Source organism: Corylus avellana, chromosome ca4, assembly GCF_901000735.1.
Source record: "Corylus avellana chromosome ca4, CavTom2PMs-1.0".
Taxonomy (NCBI): Eukaryota; Viridiplantae; Streptophyta; class Magnoliopsida; order Fagales; family Betulaceae; genus Corylus; species Corylus avellana.
The window spans coordinates 35,903,913-35,921,472 of NC_081544.1; the positions used below are offsets into that span (position 1 = coordinate 35,903,913).

The window sequence follows — 17,560 nt, forward strand, 5'->3', positions numbered from 1 at the left end:
CATGCGCATGTCTTATCTCGTTGCGGCTGCTTTTGTACGCGGGCAGTCCTTTTCTTTTTCTCCTTTTTTCTATTTTTGGGTCTATGGTCTATCGTCTAGAATAAGAAAAAGCTCCTATCTTATCGGACTTTGAATATAAGAAAGCGATAAACGACAAATTAAATTAAATTTTTTTAAAAAAAAAAAAAAAAAGAAAAAAAAAAGGAAAAGAATAATGAACTTGGTGGAGGACTTGGATTGTACAGGGTCAATAAACATTTACGTTGGACTAATCAAAGTTTAACCAAATTTTAATTACAAATTTCGTTATTTTATTGTAAGTATTTTATTTTGGCCTCGGGGATAGGAAGGGAATAGCCGAATAGGACGGTGACAAATATAATTGTGTTTGGTTAAGAGTTTTAAGATAAGAAAGGGAGATTTGCAATATTACATTAATAAGGAGATAAAAATGTATTTTATAATATTTTATAATTAGCCATTTTTTATTTAAGGACTAGTTTGCAATACTTCATCAACAAAGTGAGATAAAAGGATAATATATAATATTTAGATTAAACATAATTAAAAAGGATTAATTGATAGTGTCACATTAATAAAATTGTGGGTTGTAACTTTTTACTTTATTGTTTGTTGTTCTGAAGTTTGAATCCTCTTAATATTTGTAATGTCCCAACTGATTGTTTGATTAAAGAATGGAAATTTATTTTATGAAACTGTTTAGAAGAACATTATAGAAGATAAGAGAAGAGAAAAGAAGAAAAGAAAGGAAAGGGAAAGGCGGGGGTTAAATCAGGAACATGAACAAAAGTGCAGGCCTGTGGATCTGTGGTGCCTTGCCAAAACATGATTGTACGGGGCATTTTAGGAACCAACACTTATGGGGGTGTTTGGCATTGGACAATGAGAATTACTGTGCCTATATTTATATCTCGTCAGGTGATGGTATGATTTGTCATTGTCCACAAACAGAAGACTCATGTCAGGAATAGGGGTGCCTTTAAATTGGAGTGTAATGGGATGCATCAAAGTGGATTTCCGTTAACTAACATCGATCCTTATCTATCGACATGAACTGGATTTTCCGTTATCAAATGAGAGATCCAATTTTATTATTATTATTATTATTATTTTTTTTTTTTTGGCCTTTTCAACCGGGCACAAACATTTGTCGGTGGCTGAGAATGTCTAAAAAATAACAGTATTAACGATATTCTTTACACTTATCTTTTACATATTAGGCTAAAGTGTTGTATTTATTTTTTTTTTTTCCTAAGGGTTTATGTTTAATTTCAAGTGTTTCATAAGAAAAATAAATAAAGTAAAATTGACCCCCCCCCCAAAATTCATCTCACACATTTTAACATACTTTATTTATTTTTTTAAAAAGTAGTTGGCATGAGAAATCACTTAAAATACATCACGTTAATTGATATTAAATAAACATAATTTAAGGGCATTTTAGTATGTTTTACTCGTTTTATCAAGGCAATTTGATACCTCCACTCATCTCACTAGAGACATAATGGACATTTTACGCAATAGTTCAGGAGGATATTAAAATGAGTAATGTTATACATCACTCTATTATACCTTCCATCTCTCTAAAAGTTAAGTGTAGTTTCCCTAAAAATAACTAAAGTTGTGGCTAGCTCATTTTGGTGGAGTAAAAGCATAGATGAACATTGAATATTTTGCATACTTTTTTCTTTATGATAATCTTAAATATATTATCATGATATTATTAAATTAATTAAATTAATTTGTTATGCTCAATTTAAACTTTTAAGATAATTAATAATTTGATAAAAACACAGATCCAACAATTTGAAACATGTCTTATAAAAGAGAAGTTACTAATCTAATTTTCTCCTTCCTCTTCCTTAGGATTACTCAAATATTTTTTTTATTATAAAAATAGAGTATTATTATGGGAACTTTATCGATCAATAATTTAAATGGGCCTATAGTCTTACTCAGAAAAAATATATAGGCCCATATAAATTTATAGGCCTATCAAATTATCAATGCCCGAACATGGGTGGTTTTGCAGAGAGGGTTGAAAATACGAATTTTACCAAGCAGAAAAAGTCGTCAGCTATAACAAGAATGATACGCCGGGTGTTTTGAACAAGGTGAGGCTGTTCATTTATCTCCACGATCCCCATCCAGTGTATTAGAAAACTGGGCCAAGATATAGACTGTTAACGGAAGCCCAAACCCAGGCCCAGGAAGTTCTACTGCCAATGTTTACAACAATAGACTACGGGCTTCAGCTTTCAAGCCGACTTCCAATACCCCATATATATATATATATACATACATAACTATGGGTTCAGGCGGATGGGCAGGTTGAGGGGGTTAATTGGCATTGCCACTGGAAGATTTGTTTTCTATTCCTTTTATCTTCATCAGGCCCAAAGTCTTCTTGCATATTAAAGCTTGTGACGAATTCCGATTGAATGATGCTCAAAAAAACACTTTTATTATGTGGGAGTGCCAGTCAATTATTTTTTTATTTTTTTATTTTTTTTAAATAGGGATTGATCAAAAGGTTAATTGGCATTGTCATAACAACACAATGAGATAAAAGTAAGATAAACATGTAGTTTGTAGTCTTACTTATTTTGATAAATAAAGAAAAGAAAAATAATAATAAAAAAATGTGGTATATAAAACATCATCCTTTGCTGGGAGTATAAGCAAGACCCTCACTTTGGGGGGTCCTCTTTCAAGTTTTTCGGGTAAACTACCCAATTGCTTTGCGGGTGATGCTGTTCGAGTTGCATAACATTATAGACATGGCAGATGGTTTTTCATTACTTTCAACAACACAAACAAACAAGGAAAAGAAAAACAAACTAAGAGGGAGGGGATGGATCTTTGCCAGTTCTACAAATGGGGAAAGAGGGGTTTTTCGGGGTAGTTCAATCAGTTAGAGATCACGCTTCATAAAATAGAGGTCACTAGTTCGAGTCTCTTATCTTCCTTTTGTGTGGACATGTCAAATAAATAAATAAATAAACAGAGAAAAAAAAAAAAAGAATAAAAAAAAAAGGAGAAGATGAGTAAGAATGCAGCCAAAATGAGATCTAGTGGCCCAATAAGCCACATGATACTATGATAGGTGCAACAATTTACACTTTTATGAACTATTCTTATCTTCCAAACGGAAGAAGGAGGGATAGCAGATGAGAGGTGGTCAATGCAGTTATATATATTTGGTCGTTCATTTATGCACGTGGTTAATACAAGGCCCCAGTTTGAAAGGTGGTTATAATTAGACCAAAACCCTAATTTTAATGGTCAATTGATGGATGAGCTCGAGCACTTTCGTGGGTGTTATTGGTCTACATGCAGCTCGTTCGTTCCTGTTAGCTTCTTATCTAAGATTAGTCGTATACACGTTAACTGCTCAATTCTGACATGCAAACGACAACGCGTGCAACTGCTAAAAGAAAGAAGCGGCAAGCGCAGTGCTTGAGCACACACAAATATATGCATACAATTAAAAGATAGTTCCATAGTACTGTTATACATATGTCACTTTTCATCCAACAGCATAAAGAAGATGAATATACTAATTCTTATGGAAGGAATGCATGTACCATGTCTGACCATGCATGCCCTTCTCTTATCATGGCATCCACCCTGAGATGTAGTTATTCACGCTTGGTCCCGCTGTGACGATTGATCCTGATCCTGCTGTGACGACTGTCATAGGATGATCATGCTGATATCTGCAATAATTCAATAAGCCAATTTGATAGGTTAGGCCAATAACCATCATCCATGCATGCTTAATCTGGGATATATAATTATGGTTTTGGTGAGTTTGTGCATGAGTGAATTAGACATTAGAAAACCCTTAGGGCCTAAGATGATGCTATTCCTGATTAGCTACCCCATTTCCTAATTCTAATAAGATGAGAAAATTGATACTTCATCTCTGGATTTTGACTATAATTGCATGAAGCTAGCCCCAAATGGGATTTCCATATATATTGCCTGATCCTACACTATTTGAGAACATTGAAGTTAAAAACCATAGTTAGTTGTTCTTTTGGTTGAGTTTGGCATGCTTGCAAGATTGGATGAGAACTCCAGTTATTTAGGTAAGTCACCAAGCAAGCCAACTCCTTCACCCAAAAAAAAAAAAAAAAGCTGGAAGTAGCTAGCCAACTGGCTTCTTAAATTCACTACGTACTTATGTCAAGGGTGATACTGAAAAACCCTAATAAAGATCCTTGCAATTGGTTTACCAGACTTGCAAGCAATTTAGGCAGCCGATCGATTGTAAGGATTCCGATAAAAAAAAACTGAACCTACAATTGTAATTCATGGAGAATCCTTGAATTTTTTCTGACACTAGCCATTCTGTACCTAGTACAACGGTACTTGAAACTTGAAAGTATCGATCAGTAGACATGGAGAAGGGACTGTAATTGGCTCCTAAATTGAAATAGGTTCCTTAATAAAAGGTCAGGAATGCATACCCAATTTGCAACGTGGGTTCACATAAGGGATGAAAGAAGCAATCATCCTGAGTTTGAGCAGGCTGTCGGCCATAACCCACATCGTTGGCACTTTGAATATCTAGTTGGAGTGTGTCCATGTGGTATCCTTCCTCCAACTGCAAATTAAGCATCAGCTGAAAAGTCATATTCATGGTACTACGATGGATAATTATTTGGATTATATGCAATTAGAGCTGTTTCCAAAATTATCACTTATTTATTTATTTATTTTTTATTATTATTATTATTATTATTTTTCACAAATTTAGTTAGTTTATGTAAGACGGGGAATATATATATATATATATATATATATATATATTAGAACACAAGTGAAAACTATTTAGTGCATGGCTAGAAATTAATTCTCTCCCTTCTTTGGAAAGGTGGCCTACCCTTTGTTTCAGTGTCCTATTTGCTTCATTAAGCATGTGTTCCTGCATAAATAAAATTAGATAAATAAGTTGGTGGAGATAAAGAAGATGATGATAAGGAAGTTATGAAGGTGTAGTCTCATACCTTGCGTTGAAGATCAGTGAGCTCATCCAGCATGTATTGTGTCTGTCAATTCAGAGAATTACAAAAGTTATACATATCTGAGTATTTAAAATCAATTTCACTGCCTTGCTCAATTGATTTATGGCCAGAAAAAGTAGACGAGTTAATTAACTCAACAAAGACAAGTTCTATCTTTTTAGTGTCGAAGGTAAGAATTCCAAGCCATCTTATTTTATATTACTGGTTACCTGCACTCTGTATTGATTCTCTTTAACACGAAGACACCTTAAGTTATTATTAGGAGTCACATAATAATTAAGTACGTTAGAATATTAATTAAATAATTAAATAGTGATTTAACAAGATATAAGAATAAAGGTTGTGAAGTCAAGACTGCATATCATTTTAAAGATCTACTCATTTTCTCAAACCCTAATGGACAAGGGAGATAAGTTCTAAATAGAACTTTACTCTTAACAATATTTGAATCTTCTGAGACCACTCCTCTACTTGTCTAAGTGTCTTAGAATGTAGGCATAAATCCCTAGAGCTTCGTGCTGACAAGTATACATACAAACTTGTGTGATCATTGAAAATGCATGATTATAGTATAACAGGCACCTTGAAAAAACACAGTATTGGAAGGATAATTATATCTGAAATCCATATAAATATGATAATTAAGGCTGTTGGTCTGTGTACCCGTATCGATCTGATCTGCTTCAGTGACATATCAAGCTGCCTTTCGAGTGATTCGAGCTCTTTGCTGCTTAAAGGGCCAAGATCTTCTCCCATAAGATTCCTATATGATAACAATCAAATGCATAAGCGGCATTAATATATATATATATATATATATATATATATATATATATATATATATATTCTTTCATTTTTGCATAACTGAGAATGGAATTGGCAGTACCTCTGGGTTCTTTGTAGGGATTCATAACGTGCCTTTAGCTTCAAGTATTCCTGCTGACTACTCAACTCCTAGGTATAGTAGTATAATTTAGTTAGAACATATATAGAAACTTACACAACAGAACACAATTGTGGCAGATCGAGCAATATGTCTTTTAGCTCTTACTTAAGTGGCAAAAGATATTTGAAATAGGTTACTATCGAGTTGAGTCTTGCTTGATTAAAATAAAGCAAAAGGAGAAGAAAGAAAGAGAAAACCGTTGAATCCATTCAATTCTGCTGGGAAGGGGTCTTGTTTTACTGTTAAAATATTATTTAAATTATTAAACTAACCTTTTCTTTTTCTATAAACTTCAATTTTTGATATAATTGTTGATTTGATATGGTATCAGAACAAGGTTCAAGTTGCAACTTTGTATCCATAATTCATCTTTCATTTCAACTATTTTGCGTGTTAGGCCTTACAATATTATTTTCTATCAACTTAAATTTTTAAAATAAGTGGTAATTTAATATTGAATCCCTCTATCATGAAATTTTCTTTATTTAACTTTCTTTATATATAGCATGATAATATGTTAAAATGTTATACTTCAAAATATACCGCCACTTAATTCTACTAAAATTTCATGAGTAAGTGCTTTGGTTTGGGATTCATAATATATAGAATTCAAAAAGGCACTCAATTATAAACTTCAGGAAAAAAAAAAAAAAAAAATTAAGAATCAAATACAAAAATATATTGTAAATGCAATGCAGTGCAATTTGCCTTAACCCTTCTCTCAACTTCATCTTTTCAACAACCACCTCCCTCAAAAAACTCCCTGTTGATGTTGAATCTTTGAAGATATGTAAGACTCCAAACATTGGTAAATCTAACCAGGCCATTAATTACTCTTTATAGCCAGCAGCCACATATTTTCTAGGTAAATGGGAAATTTTTTTTGTTAATGTTGATTTATTTTCTATGCTAATTAACTTAAGCAACATTTACCTTGTCTATGATCTTAACATTACTGACGAAGCCCAAAATATCAATGGCTTAATGTATGAATTGCAATTTGTCAGTGTTCAGAGAGAAATTGCTAACTCAAGTATATATTGATCGATATTTTTCAAAGGCTCTTTTTTTTTTTCCCAACGAAGTTGTGTTTTTCAAAGTATTTTGGCACAGATATTTCAGTTATTCTCTTCAAGACATATATATCCCACCCACAATGTTATAGTATTTTATTTAAGGCACTGGCTTTCTTCCACTGTATTTTGTTTCATCATTAATTCATTATTATTACAGTAGTAAGCCGTATAACCTCTACCAAAATCTATGTAAAGAATCAACTTCCATTATTCAATTTGGCATGCTAAATAATATATATAATAAAGAATGTTAATTAGGAAAAAAAAAAAAAAAAACCATTAATTACCAAGGCCTCCCTCGCGGACACATTTGGCTCTGGTGCTCCATAGTTGCATTTCTGGTACCTCTCTAGCGTTTTGAGCATGCTGAATATTAATTTCTCAAATGTCAAGAATAATATATATCAAGCATAGATGATGATCAAAAGATGTCTCAAGTGTACATAATAATAATAATAATAATAATAATAATAATAATAATTTATTATTATTATTATAATAAAAAAGTGATTTACTGTGAAAATAATAATAATAATAGTAATAATAAGTAAATATTTGATTAGCATGAGATGGATAGTCATAAAAATAAATAACAACGAATAATCATGCACACAATCCTCCTAAGTCATTTAGCATTTGTATTTTGCTATATAGATCAAGGAAAATTACTCCATTAATTCTTGGCAACTACATGCATGGGCGCAACTTAAAATATGATAATATTGGTAATCCTTTTAGACAGCTTAATGTTGAAAATGGTACACCGACCAGTGATCTGATTAGGTAGTGTTATAATATAAATTAAATAATTAAGTTAACCACCTCGTATTAATTTAAACTTTTAGGATAAATAGTGATATAGAGTATGTTAGAACTTAAAAATAGATATTTTAGGTAAAAAATGTTGGTTCGGCTAAAAATCTTAAAAATTAATTTTTTCCTCTAAAAACCCCAAAATTGGAGAAGTTTAAAAATTAGGCATTTTTTATAGACAAAAGTTCTATTTCTTAATACAATCTCGAACAAGTTTTTAATATGCATGGTATCAAAACAAAGGTTATGAGTTCGAACTTTACCTCTATTGATTTATCTACATTTTAACTTAAATTTTTTATATAAGTCGTGCTTTAACATAGAGCACGATCTAATTTCTTAGAATAACAAATTCAGGTAGAAGGAAATAATATATATATATATATATATATATATATATATCCTAGCTATTACTTGATTTCATGTGTGTATGTACTCTAGATCAAGTTGATCAACACCCATAGAAGTGACTAATCTCCTATTGCCAAACCCTAACTTGAAGAAAAAACTCTTAATTCTTTGTTTTCATAATTCCTTGTAGACACACTATGCCCTAAAATCAATTTATTGCACAATATATGGTTTGGAACTAGTCGGAAGGGGAAATTGGGGGAACCCATGGATATTAGCTAGGGCTCACATGTAAACCTACTCTTAAACTTGGCAGATTTCGAAACATGTCATTCTTGACAAAAATTCGGATCTGATAGGAAAAAAAAAAAAAAAGGTTTGGTGTTAGAGAGAGAGAGAGAGAGCGAGAGAGAGAGAGAAACCCTAATTAAACTTAGAAGGAGCTTGAGGAGATTGGGGGAAAAATAAGTAGGGGCTTTGGGAAGATCAAACCCTAAACTCCAAGGCAGATGTAACAAACATCTTCATCTTCTTACCCTTAGTCTTGATCATGAAAACATCTGAGAGATGAAAACCATGAGAGAGAGAGAGAGAGAGAGAGAGAGAGAGAGAGAGAGAGAGATCCTGTAAAGCGTAGAGGAATGGCTCAGTCGGAGCTTGAAAGGCACAATGAATTCCTGACTTGTTCTTACAGAAACCAAACGCAGTGTAAGACACCACATGGAGAAGTAAGATCAGATTCTGAGATCACTTTCAGAAACCAAATTAAATGTAAATGGAAAAAAATCAGATTTAAAAATCAGTGCTAGAAAAGGGAAAGCAAAGAAAATAAAGGCAGAGACTTTGGAAACCAAAAGAGAAAACAAAGAAAACAAGATAGGGAGTTAATACAACAGTGATCTTCTTTTTATGGCGCTTCCAGTTGCAGATCTAGCTAACAGGAATACGAACTCCGAAGCAAACTGCTAAAAACGCCAAGACATTCACTAAAACGGCAAAAACTCAAACACCCAAAAAAAATCTACTTTTTTCTCTTTCAAATATCATCTTGGAGGTCTAAAAAAAAAAAGAAAAAAGACGAGAAGAGAAAAAACAACACAAAAATTAGAAAGGATTATTTTTGTTTTTGCCTTTTGTGTTTGGGAGGGGTTGACAAAGTGGGTTTTGTTGTTTTGGTGAATACCTTGGGCTGCTGCAAAACTCGCACAGCTTTCCTCTATTGGAGAAGATGATGAGAGCAACCTCTGCATCGCAAAGCACGGAAAGCTCGTGGGCTTTCTTCAAAAGTCCGTTCCTTCGCTTAGCGAAGGTCACCTGCCTGTTGATCTTGTTCTCAATTCTCTTCAGCTCCACTCTCCCCCTCCCCATTTTCTTCCCACACGCAAATATTGATCACTATGAGAGAAAAATACAGAAATCAAAAGGCTATTTTACTTCTTTCTCTCTCAGCTAGCTATATGAGCTTTTCTCCTTTCTCAGAATCTTACAAACCTTTTCCTTGGCTTAAGACTAACAATGATAGGACACTCTAAACAAAGCGAATAAGGAAGAGCAAATGTGCTACTACGAAGGTGTACGTAAGCTCTTTGGTTTCGTGGTTTGTTGATGTGTTTGATGGGAAAAGGATGTGGATCGGACGGTGGAGAGTTTAGGACTGGTTGCACGTGAGAACCAGGGGATTGTACCAAAAAAGGGAAAACTGAGCGAAGTGGGAGCAACCTTAAAAAGGGTAGGGATTGTAATGAATGGCTTAAGGTCCCGAGACTGCTACGTGTCGATCCGTGAAGTGAAGAACTTCTGATCCCACCTCACCATCTTCGTGTTCCGGCTATTATGTCATGTCATCTGACCTAATAGTAATACCAAGAATTCCGTTCGTTTTACGGAATTTTTCATTAAAAAATTATAACCCAATTTATAATGTTTTTTCAGACTTTTTATTCAGAAATTGTCTCATAACTTTTTTTTCTTCAATAAAACAAAAATACTCTTATAATTTTTTTTTTAAAAAAAATTAAAAAGAAGAAAAAATCAAGGGTGTATGACGCACCCCTAGGCAAGATGGTTCGAGTGGCTAAACTTCTCGAATGACCTTTTATATTAAATTTGTCAAAAAGATCGCTAGAGTAGAAAAAAAAATGTAAAATGCCCCAAGAAAAATAAATGGGAGGAGTTCATTTGACATGTTATGAGGATTTAGAAAGAAAGTAATAATAATAATAATAAAAAAAAATGATGTAGCTGGTTTAAAATCTTTTTTTAAAAATTTCTAAACTATCTTTTTATATTTCTTTTTTCTCTTATTTTCTTTCACCACTTATAATCTCTTGCTTTTTGGTTCCATCATTTTTTATTTGTTTTATATTTTATATTTTATACTTACTATCAAACCTTATTAGTTTTAGTTGGTCATTGTTACAAGTTTCGATCGTGTATTATTGATTTTAATATACAACTAATTAAATCTTACTTACAATTGTTTATCTGACAAGAAAAATAAAATAGATTAGTTGTATTATCCATTGATTAGTAATTTTACATCTCAAAAAGCTATTAGAATGGTTTTTAAATTAATTTAATTTAAACATTTAATATACAAATTTACTACATTAATATTCCAAAATTAAAAATGCTCTATTTTAACCTTAATTTTCCCTTAAGCCTCAATTTTTATTGAGCCGCCTACATTTATGTAATCCAATTATATAACTTGAGATAAGTTATGTCTCAAAACACATTAATCTAGTTATATTACTCTGCCACGAAATACATGCAACTATTTCAAGTCATATATATACCAACGTTTTATAATAACAAGATAACAGCTTACAACAAATAAGAAACTATTTTCCTTTATTCATATCAGAAACTATTTCTAATATTGTAATTAGATAGGTTTAGAACTTTGATGATGCACGTAGAAGAAAAGAGAGAACATGCATGTGACCGTGGAAATGGTGAAAATGCGGTTTTAGACAGAAAATAAAGAAAAGAGTTTCCAGAAGCGAGCGATGCGTGGAGTGAACTCAGTGAAGCACTGTACACCGTGCTGTTAAACAAGATTGACATGATCGTATGATTTGTGGATGATATTGGAGAATGGAGCGAGCCAAAGCCTCCCTGCACATACATCCAATATATGCAGTCTTGGAAAATGTGATAACCACATAGCCTACATAAGCATCCACTGGTGCATGCATCTTCTTCCGACTCTTCAATAATAATACTATTGTAAGACTCCTTTCTTCTTGCTGTGTGAATGCTATAATAGCCTATGTCAATCTCATCCACCTAGCTGAGATGCTGAAATGGGAGGAAAAAAGAAGTTGAATTCGGTTCAACAATTTGAAAAAATATTTTGGTCAGTTGCTACTTTGAGAGGAGAGAAAATGTTGTCTTTCACATTTAGTTAATGAATGATAATGTTATAGCTCACCAAATGTTTGAGCATTTTGCTGATCCGAATGTAATTCATTTTGATCATATTGTAACATTTTCGGATGATAATGCTCTAACACATATATTCTCTTTCTTCTCAATAAAGAATATAAAAATTATTGACAAAAAATATTTAAATAAAAGAATAAGAGTTGATAGATAAAATAGAACCTTATGCGATGTTTTGGGAAAGTGAATAGTTAAATTAAAATATAAAAAATGTAATTTTTTTTTTAATAAAAATAAAAAATAAATTTGCTGAGTCAGTTATGAATATTCTTTTCACTAAACTTTGGAAGTACCTTTTCCTTGTTTTTAATGTTTTTTTAGGCTGGACAGCAAAATGCAGTGTATTATTTGTTACTGTTTCCAAGATCAGATTCAAAAGGCATGCACTAGATAAGATAAGTAAATGCTTTTAGCAGTTTGTGGAACAAAAGAAAAAGAGTGAACAACAAAGAAGTCACATCATTAAATGTGAATTTTTAAAAATTAGTAAGTGCATGTGATAGTGGTAAAGATGTGATTGTGATGGGGTTCAGAACTAGGACAGATCTTAGGTTTTAATCCTACTTTAAAATTTGATTTAGAATGATGAGTGTCCAGTTAACCGTTCCTAATCAAGTATATTTCGTGTTAAGAATGTTAACTTGGTTGTTTAATACTAGAAATTTCAAGGATTATTTTTTGAGTAGTTGCAACATATATCCATGGAAAAGCCATTGAATTATTAGTATGCAACATATATCGCTCTTACGGACCAAAATTGGATCTTTATCTTCTCCTCGTTGATGGCAGTTTGAGGAGAAGATAAGGATTCATTGCGAAATTAGCAAATTATTTAACAAGTTACGGGTGACAATCTGAGGCATGAATATAAGATTATATAGATCAATTTTAATCCAACTCATTTTATTAAATGAGTTAGACCTATCAACCTTAACTCACTGATTTCGTGTTGGGTTCATGTTGGATTTACAGGTTATGTTGAAAATTGTCAGTCTTGATTATGTCGCGTGTCAAGTTCGGGTTCTGTTAAAGCATGTACCTAAGACAATAGAGGTCAACCCCTAATATTCCGATTTATTTAATTAAACGAGTTATACTCCTAAACTCTAATTTGCTAATTTCGCATTAAACTCGTGTTAAAAATTGTTTGCCCAAAGATCAATGCTTTGCTTTGGTTTTGATCAAAATTTTGCAATTAAAAAAAAAAAACCCGTTAAAACTTAATAATTTTCTTCATATTTTAAAAATAATTGTGTAATCCAATGGCTATTATTTTTCACACTTAAATTTTCATCCGTACGTGCTGTTTGTAAGATGGAAAAATTCGATAAAGTCCAACTTAATTGATTATGACATTGGTGGGGGACCAATAATAGCACATCAAGTGTGGATTGAGATCTAGAGAATCAAAACCAGAGGGGCTCCTGGTATCTCAAATTAAAGCCAAATTTCGAACACTTAGTTTTGGTTATCTGTCATTTTCTTAGTTTGTTTGTGATTGGTGCATGCCGTAATTTATTGTTTCACACTCAACTATTAAAACCAAAAAAGTCCAACGTTAGAGGGAACTGCAGTTGGACGACGGAATACGCTGAATTGAATGTTGAATATTTGTCATAACATCCTCGATCAATATTCCTCAACTCCAATTGGATCTTGTTTGGCAAACATTTTGAAAGCTGCTTTTACTTTTTCGAAAAACACTTGTCACGCAATAATTACTGATTAAAATGGATTTTTTATATGTGCCCCCACAACACACCCATGACTTTAAACTAACCACAAAACACTTCAAAAAAAAAAAAAAAAAAAACTAATATGGCAGCATCTATTAGGTCCAATTTTTTGTTTTGTTTTTGTTTCCGATCAATTTGGCGGTTCTGTGGTGAATGTCAAATGTGTCTGGATCAAGTATGAGTCACATAGTAAAACGGCTCTAGTTGCTCGTTCTTTCCTCTTTCCTCACATGAAAACCATTTCAATAACATTTGTTTCCCTCATATATCCCTGCCATACAGGACGCAACAAGGGGGCCTGGGTCATGGCCCCCTCATTTTAAAGATTAATAACCTTAGTTATAGAAGGCTTGGGGGGGTGGTGGGGGGTGTGTGAAGGAGGAATTAATGTAATTAACCTAAAGATTGAACATTTGGGCATTGAAATAAATTCCAAATTTGATTGCGACAATTCCATCGCTTTTATTTTCAACCTCTCCCATCATCGATCAGAGTGGGCCACTAGACAGATTTCTTTTGTCAATCTCTCAAAAGCACAAGATATTACCGGAGGGTCAAAAGTTTTGAACAAGTACGGTTGAAGTAGATTGTCGGCCGGATACCCATGGAAAATAGAAAAAATGGTTGTCTAATACATTTGAAAGTTTGTACTATACAAATCAATCTAATTAATTAATAATCTGATGATCCTTTGCTTATCTTGTATATCTGGTGGCAGATTTGAAGCTGATCATCCCGTGAGAGCTTACATATCATCTCAGTTGGTTGAATTCGTGGGTGAGCTGGACACTATCTTCTTATCTAGATGTCTTGTATTATCTGCAGGGGTTTGAATTGAATGAGATCGTTAATATTTAACATCTTCTAGCTTTATGATCTTCTTTATCTTGTTCATGAGCTGCAACTACATTTCTCGGGCTCAAGTTGTTTGATTGCTTTCCGGCCATGATATTGATGACGCTGATTGAGTGAGCCTTGAATGCATATTTATTGTGCCAGCAGGTACTAATGGACTCTACTTGGCATAAACGTTTGAGCTGAAAATTGAGAAATTATGGTATCCTTTAAATGTGAATATTTGTACACCTTGTTTTATACGGTGAAAGCAAGGAATGTAACACAGTCGAGTACTGTATATTAACTTATTATCTATCATCTTGTGTACACGTAAGTACATGAGGCCAAATGGTTCTTGAACAAGGTGTGTAAAAGTCAAGAAACTAAATAGATTAAAGCAAAAGGCTTGGAGGCTTGGAGCCATTGATCAATGGCAATGTGGTGGAGCTCAATGTTGAGTGAGGCCACCAGTACTTATGGATATGTCAGATTTATTGCCATTTTCAGATCGACACCGTCAACGTCAATCATTATGATACGTGGACCTTATACCATTTTTGTTACTTCTCTTTTGGGAAGTCATGGCTAGTGGGGCTCTCCTCCGAAAGCCCAAGTCCTATCAATTTGAGAAACACTCATCACATTTCTTTCCCTTGGCTCTTGTTGAAAGCTCTCTTTGGTTGTGGGCCTTGGGGCTAAAGACACTTTCCCCAAGGCAACACCCACATCTCATTGATTTGCATCTCTTTGAGTTACATGATGATGCATCATGAGGGTTTTTATCAAAGTCTATCATGCAATTTAAGTGCTTGATTAAATTTCACTCATCTTTTGTCAATTTCATGGATGCCCAGGGTCTCATTAGAGAAGCAACTTTGGCTTGCTTTCCTCACTAAAAATGACAATAGTAGACGAGTAATTCTAAAAATATCTCTTGTGTTTCTTTAAGAATGATGTGTCTATTAAAATTATAATTTATTCCAATAATGATCAATCACAAGTTCAATGGTGATTTTAATAGCCACATTATTCTTGAAGGGACAGAAGAGAAATTTGTAGCATTACTTATAGTAGACTAATATTATTGGAATTAATACTAACTACAATATTATCGATCAAAGGAAGATTTCATTCTTGCAGCATAATATACGTACCCTTAGAAACAAGAGAAGTGAATAGATTTACAGAGATCTTTATGCAAAGCCACCGATCACCCATTCAAGCATAATATGGGTACTATTGGAGGAATCATTGTAGGGGGAAGAATTAAGGATAATAATATGAGTATTTCTGGATCTTTATAGTTTGCTGGCTGGACCGCAAAGAATATGTCATTGACCTGCTGTTTTTGCAATATCGTTCGTTCCTGTGACGTATTGACCTGCTGTTTTTGCAATATCGTTCGTTCCTGTGACGTACATTAGTGGAGCCGTTTGGGAAGGAGCTTGTAGTTGTAGGACGTACATCAGTGAGCTGGTTGGAAAGGAGCTTTGTAGGTAGATGTCACTTTACATCTGATAGGATTTTGATTTCCCTCTCCCATTCTGCATTTTAGTCAACGGTGGAGTTGAAGTTCCTCAATTCTAAATCTATATATATTGTATTTAACCCCTTTTCATTGTGCATTTATGCTGGCAGTGGCAAACCCTTGGTTTAACATTAATGTTTTTATGGATCCTATATATATATATATATATATATTTTTACCTCGTGATCTTAACACTTACCATATATAATTGCTACTAAACAATTAAATTTATATGTTAAATTTTGTTGCTTAATTTTTTAAGATAGATGCAAAATGAGTCCATGGTGTTTCACTAGCTTTTAGGGTATAAAAATGGCTTAAAACTTCTGGTTGTAAGCATAATTCCCTGCTTTGGTCGGCTTAGGAATGGTCAGGCCTGTTTTTATTATTATTATTTTTTTAATTTTATGTTTTTATTACAGGGGAACACTTGTCATTTTATTATTAATATTAACGTGGCGGATTGACAATTTTTGTCAAAATTTCAATAAGAAGTTGAGAGTGGTATCTTCCGCTTGTGGGCCGGGTTTAAGTTTAGTTGTTGGTAAAAGTAAATAAATTGGGAAGTCAATAATTGACCATAATAAAACACCAAACTAAAAGAAATTAATAAACTTACTCTATGTGAATTGAAATGGAAATTAAACCATTGTTGATAATATCATGATTAGGTGGCTAAATTAGGTGCAATAGTGTTCTCTTGGGATAGTTCATTTAGTTGAAAACCAATGAAACGAAAGTCATTAATTTGAATTCTCCTACCTATTTTGTTCTATGTAAAAAAAATAAATAAATAAAATATTTGTAGCAATGTGAAAAATGGGAGATGCTGTGGCAGGACCCAGTCACATGGAAACCATATTGCATTTAATTATATATCATGCCTTGGATATGCCTGTCGCTCTCACCTGTCCTTTTATTGGGAGGAAACGAGAAGTGGTAATTAAAATTCCAACTCCAATGAAATATAAGTCAGTGCTGAGTGAAGACGAGTGAAGTCCAACACCTTTATGCACAACTCTTGAAAGTATGCTGTTTGGAAGCATGCATTAAAAGGAATGCATTTAACTTTTTGACAGAAGCAAAATAATGCTGCTCGGATTTACTAAGAACTCATTTGATTGAACCCCTTTTCAAAAGTGCTTTTTGAAAAAAAATGTGATTTCAAAAATGTTTTTTCAAACAGTATATTTTAAAATATGCGATTTTTCAATCATCGTTTTTTTCAGAAGAACTTGATCTCAAATGCCAGCTTGACACAATAGTGTGGAAGCTAGGGTCTGCTTCTTTTGGCGGAATTATTGTTGGTAGATTAATATTCCAAGAAATCAATTCTATCTTGGATATATATGTTGAATAACTTAATATGTGAATTTGTTATAGATTACTTTGATTAATGTGTTGTCAACATGATCTCAATATTACGGAGGTAATTATTAATCCTCTTATTTTTAGAATATTTTTTTTCTAGATCTTTCAGAGTTTCGTGAAATTAAAAACAGATTTACTCAAACAAAGAACCAAATGCAAAATTATTTTTTACACCAAAAAAAAAAAAAAAAACACAAATAAAAGTCTTCTTGCGTGGACCGGGCCTAATTTGTCTACAAAAATGGAGACAACCTCGCATGCCTTCATAAGAAAAATCAATAAAGGGCGAAAAGGAAGAAGGGCACCCATCCTATAATTAATTATGTCATTTTATGTGAGCATTTCAGCAACAGTTTTCATTTTACTACTTAAAATATAATTTTTTATTATTATTATTTTAG

General features: G+C 32.9%; 1 protein-coding gene across 1 annotated transcript; it reads right to left on the bottom strand.

The window, feature by feature from the left end:
* Window positions 1–3,443: 3,443 nt before the first annotated feature.
* On the bottom strand, window positions 3,444–9,784 carry LOC132178758 (agamous-like MADS-box protein MADS4). Its single transcript, XM_059591291.1, has 8 exons — window positions 9,424–9,784; window positions 7,364–7,442; window positions 5,941–6,008; window positions 5,718–5,817; window positions 5,037–5,078; window positions 4,913–4,954; window positions 4,497–4,633; window positions 3,444–3,740 (listed from the first exon to the last, which is right to left on the bottom strand). The coding sequence occupies exons 1-8, from the start codon at window positions 9,606–9,608 to the stop codon at window positions 3,638–3,640; spliced, it is 756 nt and encodes a 251-aa protein (XP_059447274.1). The 5' UTR covers window positions 9,609–9,784; the 3' UTR covers window positions 3,444–3,637.
* Between the last annotated feature and the right edge of the window lie 7,776 nt (window positions 9,785–17,560).

What these genes read in the sequence shown, in the direction of transcription:
- LOC132178758 (XM_059591291.1), bottom strand. Translation starts at nt 9,608, where the DNA reads ATGGGGAGGGGGAGAGTGGAGCTGAAGAGAATTGAGAACAAGATCAAC. An exon ending in AGCAGATCAGATCGATACGG is followed by an intron (nt 5,079 to 5,717) that starts GTACACAGACCA and finishes CTGAATTGACAG; the next exon opens with ACACAATACATGCTGGATGA. An exon ending in TCACTGATCTTCAACGCAAG is followed by an intron (nt 4,955 to 5,036) that starts GTATGAGACTAC and finishes TTATTTATGCAG; the next exon opens with GAACACATGCTTAATGAAGC.